The 19,640-nt window shown below is 40.4% G+C and overlaps 1 protein-coding gene across 1 annotated transcript in view; it reads right to left on the bottom strand.

Moving 5' to 3' along the window:
* The window catches only part of MCU (mitochondrial calcium uniporter), a 46,939-nt gene extending 27,992 nt beyond the window's left edge, over positions 1-18,947 (bottom strand). The window contains exon 1 of the mRNA XM_053451322.1: positions 18,799-18,947. Coding sequence (XP_053307297.1) covers positions 18,799-18,909 — 111 coding nt within the window. The 5' untranslated portion in view covers positions 18,910-18,947. The remainder of the gene's footprint in view (positions 1-18,798) is intronic.
* Positions 18,948-19,640: the final 693 nt, after the last annotated feature.

Raw genomic sequence — 19,640 nt, 5'->3', positions numbered from 1 at the left:
AGGTCTGTAAAATACATTACAAGCAAAACAAGGTCGTGTAAGCATGCACATGGATTGACTTTCTGCACCTGCTGCACAGCATGTGGTCATCAGACATGTGAAGAAAGGTTTACAGACTAGCACCAGAACAGCCGGGCACGAACACACACGCCTTTGTACCGTGAATCTAGCTCTCACTGTCAGACAACAAAAAATGGAACACAGAATTGTCCTAATAAGGAGATCCCTCAGACTGGAAGTTAAAATCAATACTTCCATAAAGGGTTTTTGGAAAAGAAAAAACGTATTAGTTTTGATAGGAAGAAAAACCAAAAACTAGACATTTAAGTAAGCACGTAAGAATAAAAACAAAGAAATCGGTATGGTTTATTATAAAATAGCACTTTATTGTGTACTGAATGAAGAGCTTCTTAATGCCATGAAATACAACCCGCAATTGAGGACACCCAGAGGGCAAGAAGTGTCAGGTACAGAAGTACTTCAAAAAATGAATGCGTATTAGTGTCACAGTACCAGTCACTTTAACCCCTTAATGACAAAGCCCGTACATGTACGGGCTCAAAATGCATTGTTTTCAATGGGTTTTGGGACCTCCCATTGTCCTTAAGGGGTTAATTCATAACCGGTTTAGTCTTTCCAGTTACAGCTGGAGCAGGTTCCATCCTTCCAGTGGCTCGATTTAAAAATACTACAGCATAATTTAGATTTATTGCCTTGTGTCACTGTGGTTTCATTCTGAGGTTCTATCACTGCATCAGAGTTTTAAAAGATGGGAAAGCCTTGATGTACCAGCTTAAAGTGCCACAAAATAGCAAACATAACTTTTGCTTCTATTTTAGAACTAGCTCCACCTCTAGCAATCTATTGCGGAAACTAGTATTTCTTACTTACTTGTGGAGAAGGGACATTGAAGGGATTAACGCTGCACCTTTGCTCTTAATGGAGCGATTGGGCAGCAGGGGAAGGCTGGGGCTGGTCTCCACACTCAGGTGGAGAGTAGAGAAACTTTCATCCCTGTCCCTGCTGCTGCCTCTGGCATCTGGGACACATTCGTCAGTAAATCGGCGATTGTGGGGAGGAGCCTCTGTGATCACTCCTGTAGGGGTGAAGTGAAGGGGTTAATTCCAGGTTGTAATGCAACAAAATAGGACAAAATACCAAGGGGTGAATACTTTTGCAAGGCACTGTATGTTGAAGAATCACCAATCAGCACCATGAAACGGATACTACATTTAATCTTGGCCAAGGGCCTCACACAACATCATGTCGCCTAGAGGCTAGCACAATGACGTGACAAACCACAAGTGCCGGAATAATAAAGACAGATTGAATAAGAAGGAGGATCTTTTCTGCACCTCTGCAAAAGGTTGGAGCCACAGGCACAGCCTCTACCCCATGTCCTTGGAGCCAAACCAAATTTGTAACCCCCTGTACTAGCATTTACAGAGGTAAAACCCCACTTTTGCAGTTCTTCAGAAGTTGTTGCTACTTTTGCACACATTACGTCCTTCATTTTTAAGAAACACTGCAAATATTGTCAGGCCATACTATAGCCCCATTGTTTAAAGACCAGGGGAAATCACATTTACTTAGCACCAGATGATTTACACATAGTGACATTGACTAACTTGATACATTTTTGGGGGCCATTGGGCAACTTAAACCCTGCTGCAAGATAACCAACATCTTTATTGATTCTATGTTTCCTTTTCTAATTCTATATTCTAAAACTATACAACAATTCTGCTGACGTTTAAATGAAAATACATTGTTTGTCAGAGATTGATAATGCATCTGCCAGTCTTTAGTAGATCTCATATGATAGATGTCTACGCATACAAAGAAGCACATAACATACAGCAAACTAAATATATACACAGACTTCTATAAAAGTATACAAATTAGCTTAAGAGATATGTAGATTTCATGGAGTTTACACCTTAAAAAAACATCGGCATGCAAGGACATGTGTTTTTACATGGTTCCAAATTAAGCATCAGTATTTTTATGACCATCTGTCCTTGCCAAGGTGTTCATTACATGATCAAGAGTGTGTCTCAGTACTCCAATTAAATAAAAAAATGAGCTCAAATTTCCCCAAATTTTAATGTATATTATACCTAATAAACCTACATAATGATGTTTACAGAATAAAATAAGCAACACAGATATCCACTCACCGGCCACTTTATTAGGTACAAACAAAAATGGCTAACCAGCCAATAACAATGCAGCAACGCAATGCATTTAGTTCAAACAGAGCATCAGAATGGGGGAGTGACTTTGAACGTTGCATGGTTGTTGGTTCCAGATGGGTTGGTCTGAGTATTTCAGAAACTGCTGATCTACTGTGATTTTCACGCACAACCATCTCTAGGGTTTACAGGCAATGGTACAAAAAAAAAGAGAAAATATCCAGTGAGCGACAGTTGTGTGGACAAAAATACCTCGCTGATGTCAGAGGAGAATGGGCAGACTGGTTCAAGATGACAGAAAGGCAACAGTAACTCAAATAACCACTCGTTACAACCAAGGTATGCAGAATACCATCTCTGAATGCACAACACGTCAAACCTTGAAGCAGATTGGCTACAGCAGCAGAAGACCACACCGGGTGCCACTCCTGTCAGCTAAGAACAGGAAACTGAGGCTACAATTCACACAGGCTCACGAAAATTGGACAATGAAAGACTGGAAGAACGCTGGTGGTGGTGGTGGTGTAATGGTGTGAGGGACATTTTCTTGGCACACTTTGGGCCCCTTAGTATCTATTGAGCATTGCTTAAACACGCCTGAGTATTGTTGCTGACCGTGACCATGTAATATATAAATTATTTATATATTGTAAAAAACCATCTTACTCTCTCAAACTTTTCAACAGTCCCTGTGGGATAATACTGATTTTAGTGCACAATCTTGCTGTGCCAGCTGGCTGCCCCATTTTCTCTGTGCGGAGCATGGGCCAGTTGGGGAGATCCTTTCTACAGATGCTCCTTTGTAGCTCCCACAAAGCCTCTACGTAATGCTAGCTTATGATTTATTTTTCCTACCCATTGAGTTATTCTGACTTTCTTATGTTAGTTATTTGGCTTAGTCATTGTTAAATGTCACAATGTGACTTGTAAACCCATTTCTGCTGTTTTTAATACAAATTGTGTAATTAAAATATACACTATAGTGTTAATTTATGATAAACGTGGCACATGTGAGATTTTTTTTGTGTTAGGAGTTTTACATATTTAAAGTGTCCTACAGATCAGAGCCTTTTTAATTGAAGACAAACATAAGGAACAGGGAAAAGCGAGAGGTAGTGTGGGGGTTGTATCCATATCAAAACTTGTTTTCTGCAGGCATATCTGCACTAATGTACTAAAAACCACAGAAAATTACAGTCTTTTGTGGAATGTTCAATACACTCCAGGCACAAGATTTTAAGCAAGTCCTGGTTTTGCTCTGTTATGTGCTATACCGCCTGTGCAGCCGCTCCTTTTTCAGGAATGTATGTACATCTGTGCCCGTCTTACTCGTTGCTAACCAGTTTAAATACTTTTCTGAAGCTAGAAGTCGATAGCCCTTATCCTCTTTTTGCAGGCTGCAGTCATACTTGGTTTAACTTTAATCTCGTTCTCTAATTACATTTTTTTTCCCTAAATCGTGTTCGCCCCACTGCGACTTAGCAGTGCAGTTTTTGACAAGACAAAAAGTGTGGACTGCTAACACTCATATAGTAAAAATGTAATTCTCTTTTTCTACTACACTTTTCAATAACTATAAGAAACGTACTTTATTGCAACCTAGACTTCCACCGATTTCTGCTTTATTGGAGACAGCCATACATCATATGGTAAATCTGTATAACTCAGACACCCAGGGTTATTTTTGGCCAGACTCTCAGGTCTCAAAGTGAACACGTCTAACTGGATTACAGGTAGGGATTGCCTTTAGGGGGTACTTCTGCACTTGTTGTCTGTATATGATTAACAATCAATATATCATAAGGGCTATAGAGTGGCTGTCCATTTTTAGTTGAGCATCTCAAACTTGTTTTTGTATGGTATTAACAGTAAATATCTTTGCAAAGCCAATCAGACCAACGACCATGTAAATCAGCCTTGGGCTTCCCTACTAAAAGTTCACTGCAAGGTCAGCAAGTTACAACAAAATATTCTCAGACATACTATAATAAAATGATAGTATGTTTGACAATATTCCCAACAAAACATTTCATAGTTTTAAGCAACCTTTGTAAGGATAGAGTATAGAGATGGGAGGTAATTTCAGGACTGGGGATAGATTAGATAATGCTTGTTTTTGGCATAGAGACAAAACAGTGCTTTCATTCATTCAAAAATAATTTTATTTAGGGATAGTTACTAGCAGGGAAAAGGTTAAAATAATGGTGGTAACACATCTTCAAGAGAAAATGCCTTATAACTGACCTACCCCCGAGAAATTCTACCAGGTCACCTGGAAACTCCTGGCGCCCCGTTACACATATGATAAAATGTCCTGTTCACATTACACATTCTACTCATTCATCCTCCTATGCATTTACACCGATCAGCTATAACATTACGACCAATGACAGGTGAAGCGAACACTGATAATCATGGAACCTGTCAGTGGGTGGGATTATATTAGGCAGCAATTGAACATTTCATCGTCAGAGTTGATGCGTTATAGGCAGAAAAAAAATTGGTCAGCGTAAGGATCCGAGTGACTTAGTGATTGCTAGATGACTAGGTCTGAGGGATGCTAAACTTCAGCTCTTGTGGGGCGTTCCTGGTCTGCAGTGGTCAGTACCAAAAGTGGTCCAAGGAAGGAAAAGCAGTGAACCAGCCACAGGGTCATGAACGACCAAGGCTCACTGATACACATGGGGGGCGTTGACCTGTGTGGTCAACTCCAACAGACAAGCTCCTGTCTCTCAAATTGCTGAAAAAGTTAATGCTGGTTCTGATAGAAAGGTGTGAGAACACACAGTGCATCAGTTTGTTGCATATGGGGCTGCGTATCCACAGACCAGTCAGGGTGTCCATGCTAACCCCTGCCCACTACCGAAAGCACCTACAATGGGAAGAAGAACTGGACCACGGCGCAAACGTAGAAGGCGGCATGCTTTTGATTAATCATGTTTTCTTTTACATCCCGTGTGTGCGCCGCTTACCTGGATAACACGTCACCAGGACGCATTTATGGAGGGCCCACCTTGCAATTTAAAGGACCTGCTGCTGTCTTGGGGCCAGATATCACAAAACACCTTCAGAGGTCTAGTGGAGTCCATGCTTCAACAGGTCACGGTTGCTTTGCCATCAAAAGGGGGGGGACCTACACAATATTAGGCAGGTGGTCATAATGTAATTGGGTGATCGCTGTACCTCTCCCTCTCTAGGTAGGGTTTTCTTGGGGGAAGCACTCTGCAGTTCTGGAGCTTCTTTTAAAGAGTACCTTAATGTTGCTTTTCTCCTACAAAGTTGAATAATGCATGTTAAAGCACTTACAACGATTCATAGGAATGTTAGCATTTGTGAGCATACCCTTAGATTTGGCATTAAGCAGCCACATACATTTTAATCTGGGCTGTGATGACGCCCTTCCCCATAGCATAAAATGGGGAAAGTTGACGGTGCTCCGATTTTGTCCCGGTTTAAAGAGGTGACTCTCCCTATTGGGGTCTTTTCCCCATCCTAGGGGGCAAATCTTCTAATATTCATTGGTTCATGTTTGCAAGTCTTTGTTGTGGTTACCTTAATCCCCCAAATTAATTGTTGTCTGCTTGTTTTATTGCCCTCCGTTGATCTGTACTGGATTAAAAAGCCACCCCCTCCCATAAACAGGTCCTCGGGCTATGCCTCCTTATCCATGTCTCAGTTGGTTCTTGATGGGATACAAAAAAAGCTATATTACTTCCACAAAGAAGCAGATTTAGACAAAGTTTAGACAATTTGTGATTCAATTGAACTGCAAGCAGACAAAACCTGTAACTGTGCGCACAATTTTCCACAGCCAAATGCTTTTCTCTAAGTCGTGTCAGCTCGCTAATGAGAATCTGGTCAGTACTGATCAGAAAGACCCACGAGATAAAACATGACCTTACGGGGAGGTTACCTTTACATTATTTTTGCAGCACTTCAGTTAACTTTCAAAAGAGGAAATGGATATAACCACAAAAGATTTCCTCAGTCTACCAAACTGTTAATATTAACAAGGGATCAAAAAGCAACAACTATTTGTTCATATAAATTGTCACCCAGGAAATTTTAGCAGCATGGCATACACCTGCATTTAAAAGAATAGTTTATAGCCCCGACTAAATAATGTCATCTCATTACTAGGGATGTAGTACAGGGCCCTGGTGTAAAAATTCCCCCGGAGCCCCCCCAACTCCACAAACAACATGTCACACAGTGCCACCCTAGCCCCCAAACAGCATGCCTGTGCCATCTTTGTCTCAAACAGCTGGTCTGTGCCATCATTGCCTCTTGCCCCCCCAACAGACACCGACACATATGTAAACACACTTACACAAATTACACATACTTAGTTATACTCACTAACTCGCCTACACACTCATTCTAACCAGAGCCGGCCCAAGGCATTATGCCACCTGGGGTGAAGTTTAAAATGCCAACCCCCCATTATTTACCCTTCCTCTCCCTCCCTATTATCTACCCCCTTTGTACTTACCGTTCAGCAGTGCTGCGGCAAATCTCCCTGCCGGCTTGTAATGCTGAGCGCCGGAAATGACGTCATCTTCCAGCGCTCAGCATTACAAGCCAGCACCGAGACCAAGCTAGAGGGCTCGCAGAGGAGAGAGAGTGGGGCGCCGAGCGGGTCTTGACAACTTGGTAAGCGAAAACCACTCTGCGCCCCTCTCTCTCTTGGGGCGCCTGGAGCAATTGCCCCACTCTGCTCCATTGTCGGGCCGGCCCTGATTCTACCCCACTCCCTCTCACACCACTCAAATATACATAGACATCTATGCTCAGACACATACATAGAGATTCATGCTCACATACATACATTCCCCCTAACGCCTGCAGCTGCTTACTTCTGATTGCTCCTGCAGCGTTCGGTCAGCACCGCTCGCACACTGTTCAGTCCAGGACAGCAGGACCCTTTCTGAACACTTCTGAACCAGTACAAGGAGACGGGAACAAGTGGTTGCAGGGTTCACCCCAGGTCCCCTAGAGAGTTATGCTACTGCTCATGACCACAATTGTACCTCATTTTGTGAAAGTGTGTGGTACAACCAGGATTTAAAAACTAGACTGTAGCCATAAGAGTCAGTGCACACAAGAAAAACCTATGGCAGGTGAGAAACTGGGGATGATAGACCAGATAGATAGATAGGCCTTTGGCAAAGATGGCTGTTAGACGAGCTAGGGTGCTGACCTCAGGATTTAAATTTCAAAAAAAATAAGAGGAACAACAATTAGTGTCCTTCACTGAAGCAGATCTACTCAAACACCACCCAATTTTCATAAATCTACAGAACATCCCAAATTAAAATTAAAAAGGAGGTTGAGATTATTGCAATAAAAAACACATTTGACAGGTGGAAGACTGAGAACTTTCGATTCCCACAAAATAAAATGCACATGAGACGCCATTGTTTTCAGTAAATATCATCATGATAAAATGTTGGTGTTACATATTGGTTACGGTGGGCAGATGAGTCAGGGGTGAATATCAGCGTCTGTCTGGGTTGTCTTCGCACGCAACTCCCCAGTTTTAACCAATAACTGTTAAGAGCTGATTTTAGCAAGCCTAAGCAAACAGGTGCATTTTATAGCCTCCTCTAACATGGAAGCAAGGAGTATCAGGTTTACTTCGTTTTGCAAATCCAGCTAGAATCTCCCCTTGGCCTTATTCTAGCAGAAGTCTTTTGACCAAGGCACTCGTACTGGCTTAATTTGTGCATCATTCAGTATGTGACAAAATGTACGTAGAGCTATATACAGAAAGTCACAATCAAACCAGCAGTTTAAAGAATACAGATCAAGTAAAATGATCATCTGCCATAAATATATATTTGGTTTAGTTATACACATTCAGACTACTTCAGCAATGCACCAATTACATACATTATATATATTACACAGATTTTATTTGTCCAGAATCTTCCGTATGGCTTGGGTGATAAAATAGTATATCCACCAAGGAGTATTTTGACATTGTAAGAAGACATATTGTTTGTTCAATTAAGCAGGAAGGGAAAAAAAAAAAAAAAAAAAAAAAAAAAAAAAAACACAGCTTATAAAAACATAGCTCAATATAAAAAATAAATAGATCAAGATTATTTGTACAAAGTAATGCACTCATACATGTCTGTAATGAGAAAAGGCAATGTTTCCATAACCTTTGCCAAGACACTGTAAGAATGCAGCAGCACTAATGTTCCATTTTCAACCCCTGCATCACTTTGCTTTTCAAGCAATTAGCCAATGCTGCAACACAACGGCTATAAAAAGCAATAAGTACACTTTACAGAAAGAAAAAATTAAACGTGACAATTGGCAGAAGAGTGATTGCAATTAGTGCATTCATTTGAGCCATCTGGATCAATCATTTACAAGTCATTGTATGCCTCGTAAAAAAAAATAAATAAATAAATCAAGCTATGTCATTGAATAACAGTAATGAATATATTGTACTTTGGAAGCATAACACAATATTACACTAATCTCCTGAACCTTCAGCTAATAGACATCATAAACTATAAGATTATATCTTTTTCTGAAAAAAAAGTCTAAAGTAAAATATACTGGAGGAATTAACTTACTTACGGGGTTAGGACACAGTGTATATAATGCAGCCTTCTCTAGTACTATATTGAGCACATGGGTAGTTTGCCAGTTTAAGATAGGCGTAAACCTTAAAAAAAACCAATACCTTTATATAATATTATGGGTTTTTTATCTTTGACGGCGGCATTTGACAACAGCACTAGTGATATCTCTAGCCTGCATCATATATTTATGGAGTGACCCAGTGTCTAGACACAGCTCCATCCTGCATGGATTATTTTTGTTCTAACAATTAGTTATATAATAAGGTTTTTGTACTAGTTTTACTTGAAAATAAATAAATTATAAAAACACTGAGCCTATTAAGCCCTCCCCTTAAGCAAAGCACTGCTTGCGTCTACAACAGCATACATAGGTACATACGTCTTTATACAAACCATGCTTCTTCTATTATTTGAAAGCAGAAAATGAATTACATTTTAGCCCATGGATCAATAAATACAATACTATCAAGAGGTTCTGTGTTTATCAGAACTGGCTATTTTTATGCACCGTAGATACTGCGGCTAACAGTAATCATTGTAAAGAGAGCTTTATGAAAAATAATCAGAAAGCGAGGGCACAATCTGTCACGAGAAGTAAGAATCAAACCATCGGGGGGAAGCTATGGAGGGTGTAATGAAATATAATTTAATTACATGTCAGATTAATTACATGTCAGAAGAGAAACAGTAATCGTCACAAAGTGAATCGGTTTCTTTTCATCTGCTTGTGAATGCAGTCTTGCAAGTGACACAGTGACTGAAGAATCTCCATAAGCATCTTTGGAAAGGCTGTTTGTACCACCTTAGTAAGACCGTCCATTGTGCATCTAATTGTTAGGGTTTCCCCTGATGGACACCAGACCAATTCTACACAGACCCAGATTTTTCTTCGTACATGCTGCTTCTTGGGTGATTTGGCCCCCCCAGTATCCGGCTGCTTAGAGGGCCAGTTACAGGGGGAATCTTTAAAACACTGAGCACAGGGATAGGACCTCATATCCAGATACTCCATGGCTCACTTTTAAAGCAGTACAGACTCCAGTCATTATTATTATAATCCGGGAATCTAAATTTGTATGTATTTATGCTTTTTCGGTTTTTTTTTGTGTGTGTATGTGGCGAGAGAAGGCTTTAAATTGCATGAGAGTCTCATTTGGGTTAAGATGCAATGCACCGATTCAGATCCTTGGTAAGCAATACAGCCAGGAAAAATTAGATAGGACTTGCCAAACCTGACGTAGTGAGGTGCAATATATGGCCATATAGTGCGATAGAATCCCCTACGTTGATGCCTTAGATTTATGTTTCTTTTCTGGGTATGTGCTGAATTCTTGCTTTGTTTTGAATAAAAGATCTTCGTTACAATTCAAGAGACTGAAAATGTAACCAACACGGACTTGGAAAGCACTTAACATATAAGCCTAGATAATGACTGGAAAATATAAAAAAGTGTGTGTGTGTTTTTTTTCTTCTTCTAGCTACTATAATTGAAGTTTAATGTGTTCATTGCTGAAAATGCACAAATTGGAAAGACAACAAGTGACCTGAATCTTTGAAGATGCTCTTCTATTTTGTGTCATTAATGCATTTGTGTGGTTGTCAGCAGCGAGATGAAAAGTTGGCTGCAAACCAAAGAGCCAAAGTGCAGCATGCACAGTACAAAATGAAAAGAAAAAAAAAAAAGTTATGCTCTTAGGTAGGTCATTGAACTAAGGCATGACTACTGAATGGGTTTACTTTGTAACAGGAAAAAAAACCAACATAGTATAATTTTTAATTGAGGTGGTTTTGCGACAAGTAAATAATCTAGGTGAAAAATGATGATATATAATAAAGGGAAAGATAAAAATGGGAAAAAGGAGCATATCCTGAATTGTGGTGTTCAGTAAGTGAAGAGGGCCAACGCTAGAAGAATGCTAGATTTTGTGTGTGTATGACATGAGAAACAGACATTTAAGACTGAGCAGCCCATTTTTATTAATTTATTGTTAAAGCCCACCCTTCATGTACCATCTTTGCATTTCCCCAAATCACTTAAACATTCATGGTAGACACAAACACTTACTCACTCATTCACACAAATCATTAACACATATTCATTAATGCAGTCTCACAAATCATTCAAGCAATTCATCCACACATGAATTCATTAATTCTCATACGCATTCACACAATTCATCCACACATTTATTCATTCATTCTCGTACGCATTCACACTACCCCCTCTCCCCATCCCCATCCCCTTCTTATCTGCCCCTTCTAACTATGTTCCCTATTATCATTATGTTCCCCCTTCCCCATTTCTCAATATGTACCCCCTCTCACTATCCCCTCTACCCCTTCTCACTGCACCCGCCTCCCTTACCCTACTTACCTTGTTGCCGGAGTAAGCAGCAACTGCGACCGGGTCCGCCACTCTAGGGGCCGGGCAGCCCCCACCAGGGCCGGCAATGCCCCTATGACCTGATACAGAACCTTGGCGTGCTTTTTTTTTTTTTTTTCTCGGCCCACTCAGTCTCAATATACAAAATAAATGTTGTGGCTGTGTGATGGGCACGGGTAAATGGCTCAAAGAATGCCGAGTTTTTTTTCAACTGTATGTGTTTATAATATATATCATACATAGAGTATATGCACACAGCTATAAGCTTGTTAATTATGATTCTATAGGTTTGTCAAAGGTCTACAAAAAAGTAAGCTTTTTCATTGTGCAAACAAACTTGGTAAAATTATGTTGTTGCAGCTCCTTATCTCTACATCACACTTCAAATAAACTCCATTTGTTCACAGCATATATTAGCATCAGCTATAACAAGCACCATTTCCTTTTACAAGAAACTGGATGTGCTGTATATTTAATAAAAACCTATTATATTAAAGAGAAGGGACTAAGCGCGCGCACTTACTCAACATTGCATTATCTTTAACACACAGATTCTCAAGCAAGCCAACATCAAGATAACTAATGCAGTTTGCAGGCTTAACCAATTACAAACGCCTGCATTTGAATTTGGAGATGAGAGACAGCTTCTTATCAAAACGAACAAATGCATAACATTATACAGAACAACAGAACAAAAATATTCAACTTCCACCAATGCCGTGGAATAATCATAAGTGTCTTGTACACAAGAGGAGGTTAAGACAACTGCATCCATGTTAATCCCCTAAAGTGGGATTATACTGCATATGCATAGCTTGCTTTATTCTGTTAACATTACTACGCAACTAGCTGTAGGATATAAACACGTTATTGGAGTATACTCCGCTTCAAAATCTTGGAAAACGGTTAAACAAACAATAATTTGACAGCGGTCTTCATAACTACATACTTTTTTTTTTTTAAATTAATTTATAAAAATGTAAAAAATAAAAAATCCTCGCTATAAAAAAAATAAAAAGAATAAAAAATAAAAAAAATAAAAAAAAAAAAAACTAGGCCAACACAGACATGCCCTAGCCGGAAAGCAAATATTCATCACAATTTATGCAATCAAAACTGGAAAATGCAGTTATAATTCATTACACAGCAGAAAATCACCCCTAAACAACAGCTTACACACTTACACTTACTGCTTCCACACTACATAAATATTCAACTGAGCTGGGTGTGTAATAATAACATTACAAAATGACGCCACAGTGTTAATGCACTACAGTGACGTGCAAATGAAATAAACAGCAAAGAGCAAGAACTCGACAGGTGAGCGTTAAGACTAAAGCTAAGGCTGCACACTGTCTCTTAGAATTACATACAGTATGCTAGTTTATCATTAATGCTATAGCCGACCTAGCTCCTTATTTATTTATTAGTAAAAGTAAAGACACGATGGTTCAAAATGTTGTATAAACATGTCCAGTTGAGGTTTCTGTTTATTGCTTCACACTTGTGTGGGAGGTATGCTATGAAGGCAACACATTATGCAAAAAGATATGGTTGTATTACAAAATTGTGTTTTCAACATATGCTTAAAAGGACTATTTTCTTGAAAAATACATTAAAAACATCCTGTTGGACCATCAGTATTGCCCAAGTCTGAGTTCTGACAATCCCATACACAGACCCTTTATAAATCTTATCAGAAGTATTATTATCCTATTAAAAAGATACCAACCAGTGGAATACATGGCTTTCTTAATAAATTTAACTGTAGATTGCAATAACAAAACATAATATGCAATACTGTTTGATTAGACACTATATTGCCAACTCACTGTACCTTCTGTTTGTGTAAGCCCAAACTGATGGGACACACCACTTGTTTTGTCCTGTTAGAACTCATTGTACAGCACCGTGGAATATGATAGTTTTAAAATCATAAATAACATTTATTCTTCTTATTAGTTTGTGTTATGACATTACATGAAGAAGCCACAAAAAAGCAGATATTTAACACTCAACCGCCCCCGCCCCAGTTACCGGTGCTTCTGAGTCCACGGTGTGCAGCCGGGGCAGCGTGTAGATGTCTACGCGATTCGCGTAGACAACTTACGCTGCAGCCGGAAGGAGGTGTGGCTAGCAGCGGGGGTTGTCTGCGTCCATCGCGCAGACCTTCCGCGGCTGTCAGAGATCAGAGTTCCTGGCACCGGTGACAGTTGGGGAAGGTCCGCGCGATGGACACAGACAACCCCTGCTGCTAGCCACACCTCCTTCCGGCTGCAGCGCAAGCTGTCTACGCAAATTGCGTAGACATCTACACGCTGCCCCGGCTGCATGACAGGGGAGTCAGACGCACCGGTAAGTTTGGGGGTGGGGGGCGGTTGAGTGTTAAATGGGGGACATAAGGCATTTCTGGAGGCAGAGTGTTCTATGAAATGCCTTTTAACCCCCTTAATGCCACTCTGCCTCCAGAAATGCCTTTTTAATGCTCTATACGCCACTCTGCCTCCTGAAATGCCTTAAACCTCCCTATATGCCACTCTGCCCCATAATATGCCTTTTAACCCCCTTAATGCCAGAGTGGCATATAGGGGTATAAGGCATTTCTGGAGGCAGAGTGGCTCATAGGGGGTCAAAAGGCGTATCACGGGGCCCAGTGGCATTTAGAGGGTTAAAAGGCATATCATGGGGCACAGTGGCATTTAGAGGGTTAAAAGGCATATCATGGGGCACAGTGGCATATAGGGGGTAATAAGGCATTTCTGGGGCAGATAACTGGGGGGGGCAGGTTGGAAAATCATAGCTTTTATTAAAAAAATTTTTTTACATGAATTAACATTTACTGGTAAAACTTTTTTCCTATAGGGTCGTCTTATATTAAGGCTTTCTTTTTTTCCTAAATTAATATTCAGATTTGGGGGGTCGTCTTATAATCGAGCAAATACAGTAGTTTCCTATTTTAGATCTCAAACGTGTAGGATTTCAGAAAAGTTACAGGTTTACAAACCCCAAAAAACAAAATTAAAAGTCACAAAGATCAACTTGGACACCAAAGGGTTGGATTGCATTGTTAACATAATTAGAAAAAGGAAACATTAAACATGAATCGTAGCACTCCATATTAGTAACAGAAGCCGTATCATGGCAACAGTCTGACTGTATAGAAAATATGAGGAATCACAAAATGCTTTGCAAGATACTGTATTTAAGATGAACAGAACACATTCATCAAAAACAGTGCAAATAATATTTGTTCTAAAATTGAAGAAAACTCCCAAATTTGACCATGTTCAGCAATACAGGAGAATCCATCAATTTTTATTTCTTTCCACCTTCAGTGGAACATATTACGTTGATGATGCTGTCCGGAGGAACATTCAGAAGCTTTTGCATACCTGTCAGAGAGCCTACCGCTAGACAGCTTTCCTAAGACAATTGGCAATGCAGTAAACGGATACACAACTATTTTTAAACTCACAATCTGGGAGGAGTGGAGGTGGAATAATGTTACAATGTTCTGCAACAAAATAAGACTAGTTCTTTATTTTCAGATTTGTAGCAGTAAGAGGAATCCATACAGGTCAAAAGATGTTGGCATTTTGGAAAAGCCTTTTCAGTTAATGCTAATTAATGTTAGGTGATTAAGAAATATATATTTGTAAATGTTTATATAAAGTATGGTAGGAAAAAAATAATAATAATAAAAAAAGACTACCTCCAACATCATCCCTACAGAGGTACCGAAACCTAGTCTAAGGGAGGTAGATAAATTAGAGGTTGAAGGATGTAAGTAAATATTTTCTTTTAAAGATCTAGCACGATTTTTAGACTTTTGCCAACATATGGAACATCGCACATAGTGCAGGACTTGATTCTTGTTCAGTAAAATGTACATTCATCATCAGGCTCCTAACCCGTCTCTTACAACCAATATTTAAAAAAATATTCCATAATTGGTGCCCAAGAATTCTGACATTATATTGCATTATGACATTTCAACAAATCCATCACCTAGTCTTACTCTGGTGACAGTAAAACAAATAGATCTCCTACACACAAGATATATTTTGCCTCTTATTATGCAAGCGCCACTCCTGCTTAGTGTATTCACAGTATGTCCCAATGTATTCCATCTTGGAGGAGGTATGGACATCCCCATCTCTAATACGGAGATACAGTATCTCACAAAAGTCAGTACACCCCTCACATTTTTGTAAATATTTTATTATATCTTTTCATGCGACAACACTGAAGAAATGACTCTCTGCTATAATGTAAAGTAGTGTACAGCCTATATAACAGTGTAAGTTTGCTGTCCCCTCAAAATAACTCAACACACAGCCAGTAATGTCTAAACCTTGGCAACAAAAGTGAGTACACCCCTAAGTGGAAATGTCCAAATTGGGCACAAAGTGTCAATATTCTGTGTGGCCACCATTATTTTGTATAATTTTTGGCCACCAGAGCTTCGCAGGTTGCCACTGGAGTCCTCTTCCACTCCTCCATGACAACATCACGGAGCTGGTGGATGTTAGAGACCTTGCACTCCCCCTACCTTCCGTTTGAGGATGCCCCACAGATGCTCAATAGGGTTTAGGCCTGGAGACATGCTTGACCAGTCCATCACCTTTACCCTCAGCTTCTTTAGCAAGGCAGTGGTCGTCTTGGAGGTGCGTTTGGGGTCATTATGTTGGAATACTGCTCTGCGGCCCAGTCTCCGAAGGGAGCGGATCATGCTCTGCTTCAGTATGTCACAGTACATGTTGGCATTCATGGTTCCCTCAAAGAATTGTAGCTCCCCAGTGCCAGCAGCACTCATGCAGGCCCAGACCATGACATTCCCACCACCATGCTTGACTGTAGGCAAGACACACTTGTCTTTGTACTTCTCACCTGGTTGCCGCCACACACCATCTGAACCAAATAAGTTTATCTTGGTCTCAACGGACCACAGGACATGGTTCCAGTAATCCATGTCCTTAGTCTGCTTGTCTTCAGCAAACTGTCCTGTGAAACCGCTGTATGGTCTTGCCTACCGTGCTGCAGCTTAGTTTCAGGGTCTTGGCAATCTTCTTATAGCCTAGGCCACAATTCTTTTTTTCAGAGTCTCAGAGAGTTCTTTGCCATGAGGTGCTATGTTGAACTTCCAGTGACCAGTATAAGAGAGTGTGAGAGCGATAGCACCAAATTTAACGCACATGCTCCCCATTCACACCTGAGACCTTGTAACACTAACGAGTCACATGACACCAAGGAGGGGAAATGGCTAACTGGGCCCAATTTGGACATTTCCTCTTAGGGGTGTACTCACTTTTGTTGCCAAGGTTTAGACATCAATGGCTGTGTGATGAATTATTTTGAGGGGACAGCACATTTACACTGTTATACAGGCTGTACACTCACTACTACATTGTAGCAGAGTGTAATTTCTTCAGTGTTGTCACATGAAAAGATATAAAATATTTACAAAGATGCGAGGGATGTACTCACTTTTGTGAGATACTTTATATGGTACTGTTTGGGCTGTCAGCAGAATTAAAACATAAAGTACTAATAAGCTTACGGCAAGACTGGCTTTGACTCATCTTTTGCTCTTATCCTACTTGCAATACACTTCCTGCCATCTCCACAGAAGCCAACGGTTCCATCAGATGCCTACAGATTTCTGCTCATTCAGTAACATAAGTCTCCAAAAAAGATATTCCGTATTAACAATGTGATATTTTATTAATGAGATGCTTCCTACCAAAAATAGCACTGGAATGCAAGTCTAGCACAGACAGTGATGTGCCAAAAGAGGAAATTGCTAGTACAAGAATCTGCCGGCACCTGTGCAATTCTCTTCTTAGATTATGAGAGTGAAGTCGCTTCTGCCACCTGTTCAGTTTACTATTAAACAGCCATCAATGCTTGCAAAAAAAAAGGTATCTATTGATGCAAAATATATTATAATAGGATTATAATGGTTAATGGCAGAGTACATACGGTAATTGAACACATTCTAAAAGAGAAAATGCTAGAAAAAATGTTTTAATGTAAAAAGTAGAGGCTCTTCAAAATTGCTAGAATTTAGTAACCTTTCTTGGTGAAGATATACACACTATGACACTTACACCCCAAGGTAGACAAAGTACCAATTATGATAAGCAGTAATGTCAATAATCTACCCAAGGGTTAGCCACACAATTATAGGTAATCACAGAAGCAATGCATCCATCTCGCACCTACAGGTCTAGATCTATCTGGGTGAATACTTAGTGTAAGAACATGACAGAAGAGGAAAGGATCGGACCAAGATATACAACCATTAAGAATGATGGCTTGACTCAGTATGTCATCTAAGACAGGAGGTTCAAGAAGAAAACAAAAACAAAACAAAAAAAAAAAGATACACAAATGTGTTTTTTCAGACTGAAAAGAAAAACACTTGAACAAGCACTATCCCATTTCTACAATATTCCAAAGACATGCAGCACCTTACAAATTTAATGTCAAGAGCACACCATTGGTAACATACATCAAAGTGTAGCATTCGGAAACAAATATAGGGCTCATTACATACATACATACACATATATATATATATATATATATATACACACACACACATACCAAATACGAAACAATTACTGGAATGGAGCATGTGATCATACAACCTTAACTCCTCTAGATTACATTATTAATATCACTAATTAATATGAAATGACCTAAAAAATCCCTTTATACACAATAAAAATATATATATATATTTTATAATTACCGGGTATTTATTTTTTTATTTATTTTTTTTATTTTCTTTGAGATCACTCAATGATTTACCCAACATGCCTTATATGTCAAAATCAGAAATCATGTTAAAAATGTTTTTTTTAAATCAGCCAGCACGTATGACTCTATGATTAAACCCATATGTATAAAGCCATATCCCAGAGACTAGTTGCTGAGCAGTATGTGCTACAGAAAACTGCAGGAAAAGCCCTTTTATGGAATAAGGGTGGGAAAAAGGTGCATTCCCTCTCTCAGGGTCTGCATGTCATGCTGGAGATCCTCCCTCTACCAGCTCCTACCCAGAAAAGCTAAGTAAGTGCCCCTATGCTGGGGTGACTACGGTATCCAGGGGCTACAAGTGCTAAGGCTCATGCTCCGCTGTGACAGTCACTGCACCATTTCCCCTGTCCTGATGCACAAAGTTTGTCCCTTGTGTGTGGCAGAGGGTGCTCCTCATTAGGGCAAAGAGGGCGCAAGTCTGGTCACTTAGTGGATCACATGTCAGATTAAGTGTGCGGGATCCCCAGCAGGCTGCTCAGATTTGCAGATGACACTGCGGGTTTTTGTACAACTGAGGTGAAGGAGGCACACTGTCCCAGTGCAATGCAGACAAACGGGCACTTTGAGTACAAGGCAAGTGTATTTAGCCAATGCCCAGAGTGCGGCTACCCTGCGGAAAGAGGGTGTCACCTCCTACTATAAGGGCAGATAAGATCGGGAGAACACCAAGGTAATGGTTGCAGAAGCCAGGAGTTTCCTACACACCCCGCCCCAGCCAGCTCCTTCCTGGTCCCGATATAATGTAAGACATTTTCCTCCCTGAAGCCAGTCGGGAAAAGCCTTCTCGGTCACTTACCGTCCTGTGAGGACGATGCCTGCTGACGCCCAGTCCGGGGAAGCCCGCTGTCAGCCCCCCACCACTCCTTGACAGCAGCAGCAGCCGGGATCTACCTGCAGTGGCCGCCATCTCTCAACTGGAAGCGCTCCGGAGCCGGGCGCGCTGCGGCGCTCGCCGGGCGGGGCTAAAACACGCCGCTCAAAACAGGACAAGCCAATCGAAGTGCGATATAAGTATAAGGGGCGCAGTGAATCGCAGACTGGGCCGCCTTGCAATACTAGGTTTCCGGGACTGTAATGAAATGGGCTGTGGAAGGCAGCTGTCAATTATTCATGGGCCCTCCCACAGGGGGCAGGGTTCTAGAACTGTCAAGGAGTCTGCATGTATTCGTTAAGAAGGAGAGGCTGAGTTTCTGCAGAGCTCAGTAGGCGCTGGAGATTCTTAATGACTTACTAGTTAGCGTTATTATTTGTCACCCTACGCATGTCTTGCATTCACTGAATTTTTATTTATCCCTCTTACAGGGAGCAGATAAAGCACATAAAATGCAACACTTTGCATAACTTATTCAATTCTAAAACAGTTTTTGGGTTTGGAATTGGAAAGTTAGTATATCAATCCAGCCTTTGAGGTTCTTAATAGATTGTAAACTCACAAGACCAGAGCTGCCTTATTCTGTAGCGTTATGTCATGGACGGGTAGATGAATGCTGTCCCCTTTCTGATATTTCTAGCATGTTTAACTCAGGGAGTGTGATTTTGTGGAACCCACGCAGGCTCCGGATCAAACAGCATCCAGATTATAAACCAGCTGTATAGTTGTCCATATGCTTTTTTATACTTTAATCTTAACATGAGTGT

Source organism: Spea bombifrons, chromosome 11 (assembly GCF_027358695.1).
Source record: "Spea bombifrons isolate aSpeBom1 chromosome 11, aSpeBom1.2.pri, whole genome shotgun sequence".
NCBI lineage: Eukaryota > Metazoa > Chordata > Amphibia > Anura > Pelobatidae > Spea > Spea bombifrons.
The sequence above is the reverse complement of the archived record's forward strand: the minus strand, read 5'-3'. Positions and strand labels throughout refer to the sequence as shown.